This window comes from Populus trichocarpa, chromosome 19 (assembly GCF_000002775.5).
Source record: "Populus trichocarpa isolate Nisqually-1 chromosome 19, P.trichocarpa_v4.1, whole genome shotgun sequence".
NCBI classification, from domain to species: domain Eukaryota; kingdom Viridiplantae; phylum Streptophyta; class Magnoliopsida; order Malpighiales; family Salicaceae; genus Populus; species Populus trichocarpa.
In genome coordinates this window covers 9555688-9575457 of record NC_037303.2, presented here as the reverse complement: position 1 = coordinate 9575457, position 19770 = coordinate 9555688, and the positions used below count along the sequence as shown (strand labels likewise).

At 35.1% G+C, this 19770-nt stretch overlaps 2 protein-coding genes across 5 annotated transcripts; one reads left to right on the top strand and one right to left on the bottom strand.

The window, feature by feature from the left end:
* The first annotated feature begins 535 nt into the window (after positions 1-535).
* Positions 536-11266, top strand: LOC18108317 (uncharacterized). 4 transcript variants are annotated; one of them, XM_024591839.2, is made up of 11 exons: positions 536-776; positions 873-1506; positions 4217-4559; positions 5409-5588; positions 7478-7570; positions 8477-8659; positions 8738-8837; positions 8914-9096; positions 9620-10125; positions 10239-10732; positions 10814-11266. In XM_024591839.2, the coding sequence occupies exons 3-11, from the start codon at positions 4335-4337 to the stop codon at positions 10899-10901; spliced, it is 2052 nt and encodes a 683-aa protein (XP_024447607.2). In that variant the 5' UTR covers positions 536-776; positions 873-1506; positions 4217-4334; the 3' UTR covers positions 10902-11266. The 4 variants fall into 4 exon arrangements, with proteins under 4 accessions (XP_024447607.2, XP_024447608.2, XP_024447609.2 ...); XM_024591840.2 differs by adding an exon at positions 1856-2130 and having other exon boundaries at positions 536-1506; XM_024591841.2 differs by having other exon boundaries at positions 536-1506; positions 4248-4559.
* A 702-nt stretch (positions 11267-11968) lies between these two features.
* On the bottom strand, positions 11969-18709 carry LOC7455227 (alpha-galactosidase 3). Its single transcript, XM_002325445.4, has 15 exons — positions 18266-18709; positions 17976-18034; positions 17378-17434; positions 17261-17295; positions 16538-16641; positions 16324-16396; positions 15842-15900; positions 15687-15752; positions 15515-15598; positions 14532-14596; positions 14352-14434; positions 13795-13885; positions 13594-13652; positions 13089-13229; positions 11969-12464 (listed from the first exon to the last, which is right to left on the bottom strand). The coding sequence occupies exons 1-15, from the start codon at positions 18490-18492 to the stop codon at positions 12354-12356; spliced, it is 1314 nt and encodes a 437-aa protein (XP_002325481.2). The 5' UTR covers positions 18493-18709; the 3' UTR covers positions 11969-12353.
* Between the last annotated feature and the right edge of the window lie 1061 nt (positions 18710-19770).

The window sequence follows — 19770 nt, the reverse complement described above, 5'->3', positions numbered from 1 at the left end:
CTACAAGTTTGAATAAAAAAATTAATTATGTATATAAAAAACACAAAAGATTAAGATTTTACTAAAAAATATTCTCTAATATAAGTATTTAACATGAAATATCAACTTGTATAAAACCATTTGTGAGTAAAAGATAAAATTGATTTTAAATAATTCTCGATTGAAAAATTTAAAATCCAAAAAACATTGTATTTCTACGTTGAAAGATTTTAAACGTTTCAAATATGACTTATTTATATAACGGTGGAATGAAAAGTTAAAAGTAGACTCACATTAAATCGAAGAATTATTTGATCTAATTTATGTGATCATTGAGCTTAAAACACATCCATATACCCAGATTCAAATTGATTATAAAACATTTTTTTGATAATTTTTTTTCCAATCAACCCATAAACTAATATGTATGAACAATTTCCCCCCACAGTTTTACTTTTTGTAAAAAACGTTAGGTTATTTAAACTGAAAAAAAGTTTTGAAATTAAAATAATGGCTCAATCCAAACAATCTTGTATAATTAAAGGTTGGAGGGGAGCATCGGAGCAAACTTCATTGATTATATAAGTTTTCAGTTAGCCTGAAAGAATTTAAATTCATAATTATTGAAGAACAAACTAATACCTCACTAGTTTAGCTACTCTTCAAGTTAATTTAATGCTTATTTTATTCTTAAAATATTTTATGTAATTCGGTTATAGCATGCTTTGTATTTAAGCCTGTAAATTTTTATTCTTTTTCGTATGCTTGTTCTCTTTCATGTGTTTTAAAGTTAATTGGTAATTTTATGTTTACGTTAAAATCTCCATCACATTGAATTGTACTAAACATTTACAAATTATCGATGATAATTTTCCTTAGGATTGCTTGTACAGGGATGCTGCCAAGACCCCCCAAGTCTCTACCTTTAGCACTTTCATGGCGAAAGAAGGTCTCTCCGGTCTCTAAGATCGAGGCCCCCTTCGCTTTGGAGCTCCGATTGGCAGTAAATTCCATTAATCCGTGGTTTATAGTGTTGAATTTTGGGTTTAGGGACAGTTTTGGGGTCTATGGAGAAATGGGGAATGGGTTTGGGTGAGGTACTTTCACTTTTAGTGGAGTTTTCACATTGTGAGATGGATCAGTTAATTAACTGTATAGATGAACAACGGTCCAGATCTCTTTTGAACTAATGAAGCTAGCCCCACCAAGATCTTGCCACGTCATCATCACCCCCCTCCTTTTGGAACCTCTGGCTCTGGGCAGTGGAGTAGTGCTATAATATAGTTAGTGGTTTAGGGGCTGTCTAAGTCTTGGTTTCAGTCAGGGAACTGAAAGGTCAGGGGCTGGGGCTTGCCCTGTGGTTGTGTAAAAGCTCTTTCTGTGTTTGAGACTTTGAACGGAGATGATGTGCCTTTTGTACTGCATGCATGAGTGCAGCAGCGAGGACAAGAAAGATTTGGAAGTTAATCGAAGCAATAAGGCAAAGAAAAAGAGAAGAAAGAAACCATTTTGGCTCTTCTTATCAAGGTGAACTTCTTCCCAAGTTTTAAGAGTCTTTCTGCTGCTGCTTTCAGTTTTAGTATATTCTAACAGATAGAGAGGGAATAAAAACTGCTGGGTTTTGTTATTTGTCTATCCAACGAATTGGGTTTATTAGAGAATTTAGGATTTTTGTTGCATTTCCTATTTATGTTTTTTACTATTTGGTGCAATTTTCTCTAGTTTTCCTATTTTAGAAATTTATTCCTAATACGGTTTTAGGGTTCATTAAAACATGGTGATAGTATAAGAGCAATTATTTCTCCTCCTCCTTCCGTTTTTCTATTCTTCTCTCCTCTCCTTTCCTCACCAATTTGCTTTTCTTGTCCCGAATCAGTAAGTCCCACATGGTCAATACTCACATTGTTACTGTGACTGCTGGACTTTACCCTGGTATGGAAGAATTTGGCCTGGTGGGTTGGTTCTTAAAGCTGGGATATATCATCAAACAGTTCCCATGATTGTTGTGTGCAAGAATCATTCCAGCATGATAATTTGTGATTTTCATAAGCTAAGGAATAAAAATCATAATGGTTGTTCAATAGAACTGCAGAAGATGCCTCAACATAGCTATGGTTGCAGCATCATGTTTGCTTGCTTACTTCTGAAAAGGTACAGTGGGATATTTGCTCAATTTGGTTATGAACGCTGTGAGCTATTATATCAATTTTTGATCTAGGAATGTCACGTAGTTGAGCTTAGCAAAGTCTGCTACTAGAGCTCGAAACTAAGCCAACCATTTGTGCAGACCTTTGGATTGACAAACATTTGAATTGTAGAACTTGGGTTGCTTGTTAGCCATTGAGGAGGTTATCTTCTCATTAAAATCTTCACCATGTAGTTTTTATCATGTCTTCATTTAGTTAAAGTAACACCTCTCTCTCTCTGTTTTTTTGGGTATCTGTGTCCTTTCAGAGCACCGCAACAAGTCCTCCATAGCTTGTGACTAGTTGCGCCAGGGCACTCTAGTTCTTGGGTTCACAAGGTCGACCTAGTTTTTAGATAAAGTAACATCTGTTGCATGACTCAACCACTTGTGTCTAACACATGTCATTGAGGATGGGGATTTGTGTCAGGCTTCTTGGTTCAATTACAAAGCGCTCTTCATTGCACAGAGAGAGAGAGAGAGGATTTGCCTTGTAACTTAAAAAGCCACATACAGGCGCAAAATCTAATTTAGGTCTGTTTTATACTATGGAATGTTCTCGACTATCAATGTGTCTGGATCTCAAAGTTGGGCATCCTCATACTGCTAGGTCTGAATAATGGCCAAATTATTGTGGTTCACCAATTTATCATCTATACTCAGGATGGTCTCATTCAAACTAGGTGCTGTAATTGGAAATGGACATAATCGCTTTGAAAGGAAATGCTCTTTTATGTTTGGTTCCTGTGATACTTTTGTGGATATATTCTGGTTATATGGTTATTGTACTCAAAACATCCAAAATTTGTCTGTATTGACTTCATGAATAAGGTCCTAGCTACATACTTGTAGGTCATCCTGAGACATTTGGGCGCCTTGAGCTCTACAGATGCAACTCTGATTTCTAATAGCCTCTTGTTTTGGTCACGGAAATTAGTTTAATTCCGCGAACCCAAAACAATAACATTCTCAAACATCTCATAGACTTGTATAATTTTCTTTATTCTAGGTATCTGGTAATTTTACCAAAAAAGGCTAGAAAATTAATTCAGTTGATTAGCATTGCATCTCTATGCAATGAATGTAATTAATAGGCGATATCTTGGAAGATGTGAAAACATTTAGCACTGGATAGTTTGAACTAGAAAAATAGGTATTAGGTGAGATATAATTAGAAGTGTATAAAAATTGATTTTTGGTCAACACTAAATGCGCTATGTGCAAACATGGAAACTACAACTTTAGTATCATAACATTCTTACTTTCTATGTTGGCCCATTAATGAAGAAGAAGCCACTTTGTCAAGAGAATCTCGGGAAATTTATGACAGGCAAGACTCTTTTTTTGGCTGTGAAGCCTGACTCATGTATTTTACATTTGGATAGCAGGAAAACCCATCAACAAGAAGATTTATTTGATCTTTTACTTATTTAATCTCTTCGACATTTTTAATTTACTTATGCTCATTTACGAATCCACTTGCTGAGTTACCCTTCAAGTTGAAAAGGAAGGGAGAGAGGTGGAAGCAGGAACATTTTTTTTCTGTTATTATCACTTCTGTGCTCATCACTTCAATCCATATTTGGAGAGAGAAATTATTTTCCTTGATAGTGCTATCTCATTTATGTTAGAGTTCCTTTCTCAAATCCTGGCACCTTTTCTCATTTTACCAGAACATGCTTCATATTTTAGATAAAGCATTTTTTATGGTTGCTCCTGATTTTTTCTTTAGTGAGGAACTTCTCTTCTTTGTTCATATAAGAAGGCTTGAGAAAAGTTTTCGGAAAATGGTATGCAGTGCCACAGTCTGAAGCCGATATAAAAGTAGCTTCAACTTGTCCTGAAGTGTTGAAATTGTTGGTTTTCTTCTCTGCTTGGTGCCAATTTCTTGTTTAGTTGGTTTATTTTTAATGCTTTTCTGGTTTTCTCTATCACCACTCACCATGGGTTCCCTAATCTGTTATTGATACTGGCTTTTATTAATCCATTTATTTTCCGCTCGCACTTTTATCCTCCTTGTATTTGAAAATTTTCAATTTTTTTTGCTTTCAGTGTTTTGCAGTACTGATTTATCTGTAGTCAGATTTGAAATTTTCAATGGGGCATTGCTTTGGTGAGTGCTCTTAGGCTGCTTTTCCTGGAACTGAAGCATCTATCTCACAATCTGGATATGGGAAATCTTCAAAGGAGTTTGTCACCTTCCTCCCTTTCCACCTCTTCCTCCTCTTCACATGGTCCACACCCATTGCAAATTGATCCAGAACTCTGGCTAATGGCTGAAAAAAGGACCCAAGAGATACTATATACCATTCAACCTACTTTTGCTTCTGAGCATAAAAGGATGGAAGTCATCGATTATATTCAGAGTTTAATTAAATATTATTTTACAGTTGAGGTGAGAATCGTCCACTACCTTTTCTAGATGTTTCTCTTTTTGGCAGAAACATTGAACAAAGCAGTCTGTTTTTTTAATTTTTTAATTTTTTTTATCCCAACATTTAATGTAAAAGCATAGAAGTATAAATTTGTGGTTCCTTTTCTGGTTAGTTTGCACAGTCATGTGCCTGTCAGAAGTTTCTTTTTGATGTTTTCCTTTCGGAATAGGAAATAAACTAATTTTGACGTGGGCATCCTCATTAGGGACTACTCTCTGCTTTTAGTGTTGGAACCATGAAAATTTGAACTGCAATAGTTGATTGCTGGGCTCATCTCAAGTTATGCATCTGTATGATGAATTTGCTGGTTTCTCCTAGATTTGTTTGGTTTCTTTATGAAGAGAAACTTCTGTATTTTCCTAAAATCAGAGATCTCTTGCTGGTTAATTTGCCTTTTCTTCTTCATGGAAAAACTAGCAATGTCCACACATATCATCATATAGCATGCTGTTGTAGCCTGTCAGGATGTTGTAATGAATGTTTAGCCCGAAAATCTCAGAGTTATTTATACAAGTCCGCCTTTTAATATTCAGTTTAACTAGCTTGCAGCAGTGTTCCATGTAGAATTGCTTAATCTTCTCGTCACTGCCACCTAGTTGGATGTTTATTCTTTGAATCTGAAAGTTGATGCTTTCATGTACACTTGCTTGATCCTTCATGTGGATCTGAAATTTTAATGCATCAACATGTGCAGATATACAAAATTCACGTTTATGACTGCTTTTTCTTGATTTGGACTCTTGGCAGCAATCTTTCCCTGAAGTTAAATTAACATCAACTTATCTTGCATTGGCTTGCCATTTTTACAGGTCTTTGCATTTGGTTCGGTCCCTCTGAAAACCTATCTTCCAGATGGAGATATTGATCTGATGGTCCTCAGTCACCAAAACATGGAGGAAGAATTAGCCAGGGGTGTCTGCACTCTCCTCCAACGTGAAGAGCTTGACCCTGAATTCCAAGTAAATGATGTCCAATATATTCACGCTCAGGTTAACCTTTTCAACTCCGATACTTTAAAAGTGATGACTATGTGCTCTAGTCAAATATTGAGATGATACTTAGACCCATAAACATATCCCTCAGCACATTAGTTGTCTTTCATTGCCTATTCTTTCAGTTACTCCACAGTGAGCTATTTGTTTATGTATTTATGATTATGATTATGTTGTTGTTGCAATGTGCTTGTGTCCGAAAGCTGAAAAAGATTATTTCTTATCCTGCCTTATCTAACTATTGCGTATAACAAGAGCTTGATTGTGTACTTGCAAGCTGATACTGTTGATTATGACGGTATGAATTTAGGTGGTCAATAAATCCTCTCTTCACAATACTTAGTTTCCAATTACTTCTAGGTACTCCAAGAATATGGGACTTATAGCATGCTTCTCCACACCAAATACTGCGTTGCAATCTTATTCATCATTATTGACAAAATCTGTGTAATAATGTCCAAAAACTCTTGGAAAACTTACAAACAAGAACATTTTTAATTTTCTCCAAGATCATATCAACCAAGCATAATATGTTTTTTTGTTTTGGAATTTTGTGCATGGAATTGTAGCTTTTTTTCAATTGGTTAAGTCTCTAAAACCAACCTTGAAAATTCAGCTTGACAACTGATTTGATCATCATAATAAATTTACCAGCACAATACACACGCACACAAGCACACACACATGTATTCTGTGAGTGTATTAATGTGTGAGCATGCGCATGTGCATATATGTTTAGTTTTTGGAGTAGATGTCTATGAGGCTGCATGCTTTTGTTACAATGTTAAATGATGATCTGAGGCAGTCAAAAAATCTGCAAAGCAGTTCTTGAATCTTGGCAAATGATGCAGCTTGCTTTCTGCTAACATTAATTATGATACCACAACTATTGACACCGTTACCCTCCACACCCTATTCATCCAATTTTCTTGTATCAACTCATATGTGATAACAGGATGAGCAGAACCTCATCGAATTTCAGAGAGACGAGGGAAGGATGTATATTTGTCAAAAACCTAGTGGATAGTCGGTGTAATTTATAAGAACCATTTTTTGTGTTTGCCAAGGAGTTGGTAGAAGTGAACAAGAAAACTTGAATTCCGCAACCCATTCATTCCAACATGTACAAGATCAAATTTCTCATATGTTTCCTAATTTGGTAGCTGGTAAAATAAGAAAGAATTCATTATAGCCTGAGTTTGGAATCTGGCTTCAATGGAGTTTTAATGTTTCTGCTACTAGTTAATTTCTTGAAAATTCTTGTAAAAGAGCCTCTCAATAGTGTATCTACTGTCTAATTGAAATGTGAATTCTATATTAAGTTGTGGGAAAATCACAGTTACTATAAATCCTCACTCCCAGTGGTTTTCAATTTTAATCTCCGTTCCAACATGTGGGACGTTTTCAATTTGAAATGTTAATTTAACGGAAACAACTATTCTGAAATAAAACACAATTATCTCATCCTTTGATTGCATGTATAAGTAATATTTTAGGCTAGAGTAACCCAGTTTCTAATTTTTTCAGTTGCTAGTATTCATTTTTGAGTTAAGGTGATGTTTGAAAACAAGTTATGGGACTATATTATCTCATTATATGATTTTGAAGTGACTTCTGGTGATCCACATGACTCTGTTACGTTAATCCTTATAACTACACATTTTATACTAGGTTCCATTTTAAGTTTCACAATACACCTGTTTATAATTTTTTTTTCTATTTTTTTCTGTGAATAAAAAAGTAAAGCACTATCCTTTTGTTCCGATAACGACCTTCTCTATTGTCCTCCCTTAATCATAATTGAAGTAATGTTTAATGATTTCCTGAATCAAAATGGAGCTCTTTTCTTGTGTATGTTGCTTCAATGTTGTGAATTTGGATGGCAGGTTAAGCTTGTAAAGTGTTCTGTGAAGAATATCTCCGTTGACATCTCTTTCAATCAAATGGCAGGGCCCTCTGCTCTATGTTTTTTAGAGCAGGTATGATCCTACACTGTCCCTCACTCCCAGAATCGCTCAGAAACTTGCTTTCTTCTATAAATATACTAGCCATGTGGCACACATATAACAATCTGTCATTGTATTGAGCCTTTCACATGTAACATAAACGTGAGTCCATTCTACCGAGTATACCACAATTATATCATAATTCTGCTTTATTTTGATGGTGTTGAAACTCCTATCTCTGCTCGTAAAGGATTCCTTTATTTTATTATTTTTATTTTATTTTTTATTTTTTATCTTCTATCCAGCTTCTTAGAATTGTACTCTTTATTCTGATTATATCTCAAATCAAATAGCTAAGGTCCTGTACCGTTGACCTATCCCTTTTATCCATTGTTTTGTCTTGTAAGCAATCATGCCTATGTAATATAATCTTATTTTGCTTACCAAAGTGGTCTTACTATAAGTAAGATCAAGACTTAAACCTTTTTCTTTTGTGTTGGATTCTCCTCCTCACAATAGTTGTCTTTTGATTCTTGTTTCCTTTTGTTGTTCTTTGCACTTTTCAGTTCTTATTATTATCATCTGGTTGGTAGATTGGGATCTTTCCTTTTTCATTACCAACATTCCTTTTTGTTTCTCTATTTTAATTTTTTTTTTCTGTATTTGCATAAGAACTCTTCAGCATTTCTGTAAAAATTACCATTTCATTCTTCCTAATTTTTTTTTCTTGGCTTTTATTAACAATCTGATGGTTGAGCTTTTAAAATTAAGTAATTCTTTCCCCCCCTTTTTCTGTGCGTGGGTTCTTCCAAATCCTTGCTTCATCCATTAAGTGAGTTCGCTGTCTCTCTCTCTCTCTCTGCACATATGAAATTAGTCTTCAATTGTAACATAAAATCCAGTACATGCTTGACTTCTCTGATGCTAATTGTTTCTCAGGTTGATCAACTTATTGGGCAAGATCATCTTTTCAAACGCAGCATTATCTTGATCAAAGCATGGTGTTTCTATGAGAGCCGAATTCTTGGTGCACACCATGGCTTGATCTCGACATATGCATTACAAATCTTGGTTTTGAATATCATTAATGTTTTCCATTCATCTCTACCTGATCCTTTAGCGGTGAGTACTTTTCATCTCAGCATTTCCTTTTTGCATCAGCAAATTCACAAGTTAGCTAACTTTATGTTATGTTTGCAGGTCCTCTACAAATTTTTGGATTATTATAGCGCCTTTGATTGGGACAATTATTGTGTCAGTATAAATGGCCCCATTCCCATATCATCCTTCCCACAAACTGGTGAGCATCTAAATGTGTTTGATAGCATCCTATTTGTTCACTTGATTACTTGAGTTTCCCCCTTTTTCTTTAACAGATTCAACACATAACAATGGGAACGAGTCACTTATCAGTCAGGAGTTTCTGAGGAACTTTAGAGACAAGTTCGCATTTCTGATGAAAGAACTTGAGAATGGTGCCCATGAATTTCCCATTAAGCATCTCAACATAGTGGATCCTCTTAAGAGCAGCAACAACTTAGGACGTAGTGTTAACAAAGGTATGTTTAACAGTATAGAAGCAGCTGTTTTTGGATATTGTTCTATAAATCTAGAGCTTAAGGGATTGAATATGGTATCTGTAAAATTTGGAGGCTCTGATTTTTGGGAATTTTTTCTCTACTCCATGGGGACTTTCCATGGTGACATGGAGTAATCGGTACCATGAATGGGATAGTATTTTACACATTAAATTCTGAAAATAGACAACTAGTTCACACCATGCAGTCATGGGATAAAAATAATTTCGTTTCACAATAAATGTTGGAATATTAATGTCCCTGCTAGTGGAAGTAAGAAAGTCTGATGTTCTATTACATGTTTTCCATCTTAAATAATATATTTACATAGTAATAGTATGTTCATGTATATTCTTTGGGTTATATTGTTTGCTATATTTATATGCACCTAAAAGGTGGAATTAATTTCTGGATTTGTTTACATGTTTGGAGAGTGTAGACACTTTGTCTGTTAAGTACTTAATGTAAATACTTAGCTGATGATGACCTATCTATTTCTTACTAGGAAATTTTCATCGAATAAGAGGTGCCCTTTCTTATGGAGCTCAAAGGCTTGGAGAAATAATTGCGTTACCAGGAGAAGCAATGGGTGGTAGACTTGAGAAGTTCTTTATGAACACTTTGGACAGAAATGGTAGGGGTCAAAGGCCTGATGCTGATGTTCCTGTCCCTGCATTTGGTACTGGAAGATCGGAGGCGTCTGATCTCAATGGAGACTATGACAAGTATTACAGTGGTCTCCTACATGGCCAGTGGTATCACAGTTATGCATTGCCTGTACCTCCTCAGCCCAGTTCGCCATCATCACCTTCACAAATCAAGCAGAAAAGTGCTAGGGATGTGCTGCCTCAGTTGCTGCAAAGCAAGCAGGATATTCTTTCTCAAAGAGGCACAGAGGTGTTCTTCCCAAGGCAAAAATGTCACCCTTATGCTTCACAAGTCCATGTGGCTATTTCTGGTATTGATACAATGAGGAAGTCAAGAGGAACAGGCACATACATCCCTGACATGGTATATCTGTACTCTGCTGTTTTTCTTGCTAATATGACCAAATGACTTAGTTTTGCTGCAGTGCAAACAAAATGAATGATCAGTCACTGAATGAAGATGCTTGAATTTTGCAGTGCCATAATCGTTACAAAGATTTGCTATTATGGATGACAATGAGCAATCCAGATTCTAGTCATAGACCATTGTTGAAATCACCTCGAAAGAGTGACTATGCTGAAGATTCCCCAATGACGGTGAAGAGTAGGAATGGCAACTGCCTTAATATTTCACCAGATCAAATCTCACCAGGGATGGAGAAGAGTGAGAATGGCAGCTGCCTCGATTTTTCACTAGATCAATTCCCACTTCTTCCTTGCAGTGAGAATTCCATGTCATCAGAAATCCATCATTCGTATCAAACCACCACTAAGGCTTGCCAGGCGAAGAATTGTTCTGCCACCTTAGGGAATATTCAGTTTGGATCCTTACCATTACTGCTAGGAATGCCTTCATCAGTGGCGAAGAAGCAAGCAGATTCAGGAGTTTTAACATCTATGTATAGAATGCCAGCTGTCCAGAGAAAAAAAATGCAGAAGCAACAAGGGTTCTTGGAGAGTCCTGAGAAAATGTATGGTATTCTCTATCACATTAAGGTTTTGATGATATAAAAATTCTCTGCATTTCATTTGTACTGCTTGGTGCACTACAGGGTTCACAGACAACATTTTCAAGTGAAGAATGATACGGCTTTCCCCCTCTCTGACCACCAGGGCACTCACATGTGGAGATTTAAGTAAAAGAGTGGAACTACAGCTCAACAGAAATGCTGATACCTAACCTGACATGGATCCTTGCTTACACAGAAATAACGCTGCCCTGGGAAGGCTTGAAATACAATTTTGTTTTTGTTTTCCTTCTGTCAAACCCCAATAATGGAAGCATTTTTGTTGAGGAGGGTCCTTGGATGGGTTTCTCATCCTTTCCACCTCTTTTGAAAAATCTAAGGTACTCTATAGGAACTTTTGTCAGGAAAAAATGGTTATTTTTCTATCCTCTCTCATCCTCGCTAAAGCTTTCTCCACTGTTTGGTGAGCATTCAGCGAGGAGTTTTTAAAGCTTGTATCAGGGTGCTTTCTGTGATAACACTTTTTTTTTTTTTTTATCTACCTATGTGTTAGCTGCTTTGCTTTGAAGCACTTTTATTTTTTTTGCTTGTTTGATTTAAAGTAAAAAAATAAAAATATCATTATGAATTTATGGAATGACAAAAAACCAAAATCGATTACTTGCCCCAGTGTATCATTTGCATTTGCAAATATATATATATATATAAAATAAAAAAAGGATAATCTAACAATATTTTCTTCATATTTTTCTGCCTGTTTTTATCAATTCTTTACACTTTGATCCCTATAGTTTGCATAGTTTATGATTTAGTTATGAAAACTCATTTTCTTCATGTTTCAGTCCCTAAACTTTCAAAACAAAAAAGGTAAGAAAAGAGAGATTTTGTGCGACCATATTCCAACAACTAAAATGTATCAATTTATTTTCTATCTAATAGTTAGAATTCTTAAAAACATTTATTTTGATTATCGCAAATTAAATAAAAATAAATCTCTAAAATTGCCTTTTAGCAGCACAAAAGAATTTAGTTACTAAAATCCTAATAAATTCTGTAATATTTTTATTTATTTTCAACCAATATTAATGTGATCATTTCTCTCTTTTTTTTTTGAATTAACATTAATGATGATGTTCAATTTGCGAAGATTTATATACTCTTACCATTTCTTTACTATTGAATAACAATAAATTCCTATATTATTATTTAAAAAAAAAAAAAAAACCTTGCAACTTCTGATTCCCTTAATAATCGTCATTTTATATCAAAAGATAAAAACAGCACAACACAACAAATCATTGGTCAAATAAGCTCATCTTTCAGAGCTCTCAATCAAATATGAACCTATTTGAACCAGTGAAATGAAAAATATTCCCAGCAGAATTGTTATCGAACAATAGTACTCTAGGGCAGGACAGCAGTTATTTATTTTTGTCCACACAATATTTTACAAAGTTGCAGCCCGAGCTTGTACAGGGTCACGCACTTAATTACTCACAATCCACAAGTACTTTACATATGGGTATAAAAGGACTTTCTTCTATGCGATCAACTTACATTCCTTGCCATGCACGGAAGAGCAAAATCACCCCACCATCTTCAACCACTGTTGTCCATATAGAAACTAATTTTCAGAGTGGTACACTGAATGCGGAGTAAAAATAAATATTAGGCAATCATGAGCATCGACTCGGGCACCAAATGACGCCACTGCATCTCCCACGATATCTTTGCCCTGCAAGCGAAAAGGGATGCCAAGTGAGCATAAAATTAGAAGTTTGAAGGAATACTAGCTCAAGCAAGTCTTAAGAACTCAATAAGAACAATCTAAGACCCCAGACACAAATAACTGAGAAAAATGGACTGTTGAATGCCTGAAACTGGTTTATTTATTTATTTTATAGCAATTCTATAGCGGGACATGTTCATATGGAAATGTTAGAATTCACAGTCACACATGCATATTGCCTAAAGCGCACCAAGTTAAACTACAGGAAATGTATGAACAAAATGGACACCAAGCCGGTGCGGCAGGTGATAGTTGGTGTTTAACTATACAACAGAACAACACCAAAAGTCAATACTCAATAAACAGTAGCTAATAAACCCAATAAAGATTAATGTTCTATGTGAAATGTTAAAACTTAAAAACCTTTAAGAATTGCAAAAGTCTTGGCATGGGTTAAAGTCCAGCAAATAAACTCAGATTCCTAAACATGATTGAGGGTGATCATGCAGCAAAGTGGCAGTTGCTACCTGATTAGGCAATATTGAAAATTTTTTAGTTTCTAAAACATCACTGAAGCTATTGTTTAGGTCTTCTAATATCGAAAACCTGTTCCAGATTCAATTTCCTCACCTGCCACAGGTCTCTTACACTGACACTAGTGCTGGATTCGAGCCCAAGTGCACCCCATCCAGCGGTGATAGTTGCAGCTTTTGAACATCGATTCCAGAGAGCAACAACTATGCGATGGCCAGACAAAGGACCTGCCCAGACCTGTAAAACACGATCACAATTATGGTTAAAAACAGGCTTGTTAAGTAGAAATATTGTCAACAAACTCACTCAGTATGACATTAAATTTTACCATATAAATTTGTCAACCAAAAACGTTACAAACTATGATGTCGTTTCTGCTTATTTTTGCAGCAAGCAATCTTTAGTACTTTTATAGATAGCATGAGTGGGTGAAGATTCTTTTCCATTGATGCCCCAAGCAAGAGTGGATACAATTCCTCTTCAATTGGAAAAAATATACAGAATGAAATGTAAATTTGACCCAGAAACGTTCAATTACTTGTCCATAAATCATGTACAATATTGGTTGAATAGGCTATAAATTGGTGTGAGAGCGCAGGACCTGTAGGCAACCATCAGTTCCGGTAGAATAAACCTTCCTTCCCTGAATCCCTAGCGGATCTGTAAAAGAAATCCTTGCTTAATTTTCCAGAAAGAATAATTTGAAGAGAAATGATAGGAAAATAATACCATTACTACCAACAACAAACTGTAACACACCCCCTAGCCCCCAACAAACTAACAGAGAGAGGATGGACTTCACCTTGATTTACAGCAATGATCTCCTTGTTGGTTAGAATTTCAATAGTTTCTGCAGTCATGTTTCTTACATCACAACCAATCAAAAGGGGGGCCTGCACAACCAAGCTCACAATAAGTTTATAAAGGACACAAAGTCAGACCCAGCATACAAATATGACACTATGTTCATGCAAACTCAAAATGAAGCAAAATTCCTCGACATGGAATGCGAAGGAAGTTCGCAGAGCAGCACAGCTGACAAATGCATTTATGACAAAAACATTAACATGTAAACAAGGGTCAAAAGGAAACTTAAGCATATTATAAACAACCACACAACTCACATCCGACTCAAAAAAACATTAACATGAACAACATGGGATGAATTAGATGACTTTTCCAGTTGGTTAGCTCTGTTGATGATATTTTCCATCTGAAGTGCTATCTTGATAAAATTCATGTAACACTTGATGAAAATCAAACAACTTAATAATTGTGGACATTATCTTTCTGGCTTGCAAAAGGGAACATATATTTGAAGCCAGATTAGGATAAAGAAACAGAATTTGGAGGAGAGACCTTCATTAAGGCCCAGATGCTGAAATGAGCACGATACTCATGGTAAGTCATACCACCATTGCCAACTTCCAACATATCAGGATCTGACCAGAGAAAAATAAGATGGCAAATATGTCAAATCTATTGAAGCACCATGCCAAAACTTTCATGTAATCATATTCACAAAGATCTCATTTTTACCATTCCATCCACCAGGTCCAGCATAGGATGCCCATTTATCATTCAGATCGGCTGTGGTAGTCATGCTTAACAACAAGGAACATAACTCAATCAGTCTGACAAACAATATATAGATAAGAAATTCATATATTTCCAACACTTCTATTCTAAAACAGTCTTAGACAGTCATTAACAAAATATGTTCAAGATCTTAGGATGAGATGGGAATTTAGTAACAGCAGGATATGATGCGCGCAGGCATTTAAACTCTGCATTGGTCCACAGAAAAAAGAAACCTTTAAAGGTATGCATTTTGTGAATTCTTGTAACTGAAGGCAATACAAAATTGAAAAACATGCAATGAGGCTTGATATCAATGTCTAACCATGTTTTTTGACTTTTTTAATTTGCAATAGTAGATGCTACAACCTCAAGTATTTATTTCAGCATTGAACATCTGCAGTAGACCCTGCTCCAAAAATCTTCTGGTCTTAAATGGTTTATATTATAACTATGGGAGTGAACAATATAACTAAATGTCATATTTTACCCAAAAGATCTTCTGATCTGAAATGGTTTACTATTGAAGATTTCTCAACCAAGTTTCTAAACCAGGGCTCACTCTTTTAAAAGTGTATATTTGACATGATTTAGTGCCAAAGAACTGATGATCCTGGTAAGCCTTTACAATTCATCCTTTAGCAATATGATTTTGTTTTTTTCCACATTGTAATTACAGGGCTGCTGGTAGATGAGCGTGTGACTGTAAAGTTAGGTTTATTTGTTTTTCCTTCATTTAGTGGAAATCAAGCATTTTTCCAGAGTAATTCTAAGATTTCAATAAGAAAGGACCATTCCTTTTTTCGGTCAGGAATGACGAAGGGACTCGTGCTAAGAAAGCTTAAATAACCAAAAAGTTTAGTTATATATATATATATGAAGTACACTTAGCATGATATGTGCTGTACGAATAATATACCAAGCATTGGAGTCAGAAGTTTAACCTTGCCCATGAATCATTGATGTCATCTGTTGTACGCCAACTATTTCCAACTTTACCAGCCCATAATGCAGGGTCATCTACTCCCCTGTCAAAACCAAAACAAGAGGGCTAAAATCACTCAATGCGACAGCGAACTAGGACAATCACACAAGTAAAGAAAGTACAAGGTTTACCATTCACAAAGTGAATAAAAAACTGTGCGTCCAGTTGAGTTTAGAGCATCACGCATAGGTGGATATCTGGAAAAGATCAGATCACATAAGATCAACCTAGAGGTAATTGATGATGATTATTTAGCAGTTAGATGACCCTGTGAAGGAGATAAAACCTTTCTTTTGGATTGATGCCCAAATTGAAACAGTTGTCATACTTCAAATAATCTACACCCTGAGGAAATAAAATAAATCATTAACTTAAAATAACATTCCCCTGTCAAAAATAAAGAAAAGAAAAACCATGTAATAACTAATGAAACCTCACATGTCGTAAGTGACTAGACACAGAATATGTATACTTCAGCAGTAAAGGGGCAATGAAGTGAATGTCCAACTAGTTTTAAAGCCCATTTGTTCCTATGATTCTTGATGAATTTTATAGCAAGTAGAAGATCAATTAAACATTTTAAACAATGACTCATGAGTCAAGATGTTAGCCGATTCCACCATTTATTGTTCTTGAATTAATTATTTTTAATGACGGTTTGACTCCTCATTTACATACAATAGCAAAAAGCAGTTCAACTCCAATGCACAAACAAACACCCCCAAGAAAATTAAGAAGCATTTGATCACAAGGGACACAGAAACTCACCCAAGAAGCAAAAAGTTCTGCATCATCTTTTTCATGGAGAAGCGATCCCGGTCGAACTTGACATGTAAAAGCCCTATAAAAATGAGTTTGGTGAGTCTAGGAGTGAATGGAGACTGAAATAGCAGTAACACACTTTTGGTTTTAGAAAAAGTGCCCATTTATTATGATCTAATTTCAAGGCCTCCAAGCAAGTGCTGAAGAGAGTTCATCCTACCCAGCATCAGAATAAATGCCAAGCTTGAGGCCCTTCTCATGAACATAATCAGCAAGAGCTTTAATTCCCGATGGAAAGGTTTTTGGATCAGGGATCAGTTGACCCTATGAAAGAAAAGAAGTCATAATAAGAAACTTGGCATTATTAGCAACATCAAAACTTCATCAGTTCATTCCTTTCTTGTGCACAAAGTAGGATCATATTGACAGTAAACACATTCCTAGAAAGAAGACAGTACTGATATTAGACTGGGACCAGGGTCTTCTTTTAATTATTAATTTCTGGTACCATTGAAAGCAGAAATTCAAAATCTCACAGAAAAATGAAGGTAAAAGCAAAAAGATCAATAAAACTAGCAAACAGTAGTGAATGTATCTTCTCAGAAAATATACATTTCTTCCCATGAAACATAAGATAGCTCATAGGGATCTCATGGAATTGTTGATCTTGTAGCAGTTGCATAAAATTTCACATAAATCGCCGCAGAGATATTTCTTTATATCTACTTTTTTATTTAATAGATTTTGTTGAAGTGCAGAAGAAGGCTTTATTAAGCTACACAGATAGAACTATAGCTTTCCTTTTGTTGTGGGTCTATTCTGCACAGCACGTGTTTTATCTTCTAAGAAGATAGAGATTTGTTCCCGTGAACCATAAGATAGCTCATAGACAAATTAGACCAATCAAGATTGGAAACAGAAAGAAAGAAAGAAAACAACTGACCTTTGAATCTCGTTTTGTGGAAGACCAGCAATCATCTGCATTGAATGAATTGAGATAAGTATATAACAGAATAAAATAAGAAGTTCAGGAAAATAAGTGAAAATGCTGGATGAATACCTATGTTGACATACACATAACCCAACTCAGCCAAGCCGGTTGAAATAAGTGCATCAGCTGTTAAGCATGGAAGTGAACGTCAGTATTTTTAGTGTAGTTTTCGACCAAAGAAGAAAGAGATGTGCACGATCTTTGGGATCCTTTAAAATCTGATTTTGAAACCCCATGGAGCTGTAATGGATAGCAAGTTCAAATATCTTTTGTACATGTAGGCATCAGTTTACACAAGCAAACTTTCACTAATTCAAGAAAGCAAAAGGAGTTTTACGGCATGATTGGTCTAATCTATTTTATAAAATGCAGGGTAACAGTATTAACACAGATTTCTAATTTTTAACACACCAACCCAGCCAGAGGAACAGTTTTCTATTTTTTCACCAGTTATGCAGCACACGGAAATACTATATTCCAACTTCCTTGGAATTTGCTAGCAATTATCAGCACTCAACTGCAATTTTAGTCCCAACTTCTGATTCAAGTCAATTCTCATTAATAATCTTAACAAAGAAAGAACCATAAATGCAAGTAGTGTATATGAGCAAGCATCAGTATCGACAAAATGGAAAACAAAAGGATGAGAACGGGAAAACAAAAGCACCTGTTTCCTTGATGACGGTTTCATTGATATTGCAGGCAAAGAAATTCCAGCTATTCCATCTGCAAAAACACCCACATCATACAACCATGCAAAATCAAACACAAAATAAAATTTCACAACATGACAGTTTTCCCGCTCGCATCAGTGAAGCAAATTACAGAAAAAAAGTCCCTCCTGATTATAAGCAAAACCCAAGACCTGTACATCCCCAGAAAACTAGATATCCAATAAAATCCAACTCCCAAAATACTAAAAAAAAAAAGTGAAGGAAAAAGGCGTTAGAGAGAGACCCCATCTGAGGAGTTCTAGCCAATCCATTATTGAGCTGGAAAATCCCATAATTTGAAGTAGAAAAAACGTTATTGAATGATCTGCTATACCCATAACTCCCTTCCTCATATCCCTGCAAAAGAGGCGCTATGCTGCCTGCAAATGCCACCTTAAGTACCCATGATAAACTTGAACCTAATAGAAACAATTCAAAGTAACAAGTAATTTTCTTTCCCATTAATCTCATGTAATCAAACAAAATTCTTTTCTATCAATCTTATGATCTTTTGGTTGTGTAACCAAAACAGAGAGGATGCTTGATTGACTGAATCACTTTCACTCGGACAGGACAAAACACACAAAGTGACGGGGATATAAAGAACCTGCGGGAATAATCTTTTTTATAATAGAAAATGATAACCATGGATAGACTTTGTGTATCGAATTTTTATATTTTATCAATGTGACCTCTCTACGCTTCATATCTATTCAAGAAAAATGCGATATCTCCATCCAGTTTCCGTCCAAAGTCGTGTCAGTACGTGACCTACCATCTCCTGGATGAATGTTAACTTGTAACTTAATTTCTAGTGAATAAAGGTAACAATTTCACAAATTAAAATGGAGCTGTGGAGTTCTAAACTTAACTTAAACATGTTAAGAATAAAAGAAGACTAATGCCAAAAACAAAACTAGAAAAATAAAATAAAATATAGCAGGTAAATAAAGTTGTATGCAAAAACTGTAAAGAAAAAAGAGAGATTGCGATAAGAAAAAGAAAAGAAAAGAAATAGATAGTAAAAAGCTATGAATAAATTATATATATAGGATTAATTATTGTTTTAAACATGATGCTTAGTATTCAAGAGTTGCAATGTTAAGTTATAATTAATTCATAAGTCAACCCTTAATCATTCTAAACAAATCCCTAATTGTTCTCTATAAAAAATTAAAGATTTTCATAAAATACCCTAAATTTACTTCTTCCTTCAAACACAAAAAATAACATCTTTAAGTTCTACATAACCAAAATCTTCTCTTATCACTCCCTTCTAAAACTATACAAACTGTTAATAATGTCTTAGAAGGTATGATAGAAGAATGTCTTGTTCTATACCAAAATGTTTTTTTCATAAGAATGAGATAATACATCTGTTTTAAATGTTGAGAGAGAGAAAGGGAAGGAGGGATAAACTTCATCTACAAGATAAGCATGTCAATCTTAATATATGAAAAAAGTCCATCTCCACATAGCCTAGTGTTGCTAATGTTTACATCAACTAACTGAATATAATGCAATAACACTTTGCAAGGAATGAAAGTTCTAGATGATCTTTGAAGTAATTCCACTGTTTAAGATACCCACCAAGCCAAATAATGAAGTGTTGGAAGCCCCATCTTTCTTTTAGTCCAAGTTAAACAACATCTTCATATTCAGATAAGGAATACACACCATTAATTTATATGATTTGGTTTTAATAAGAGGTTTATATTTGGGAGGTAAGGAACTTTATACCTTCACACA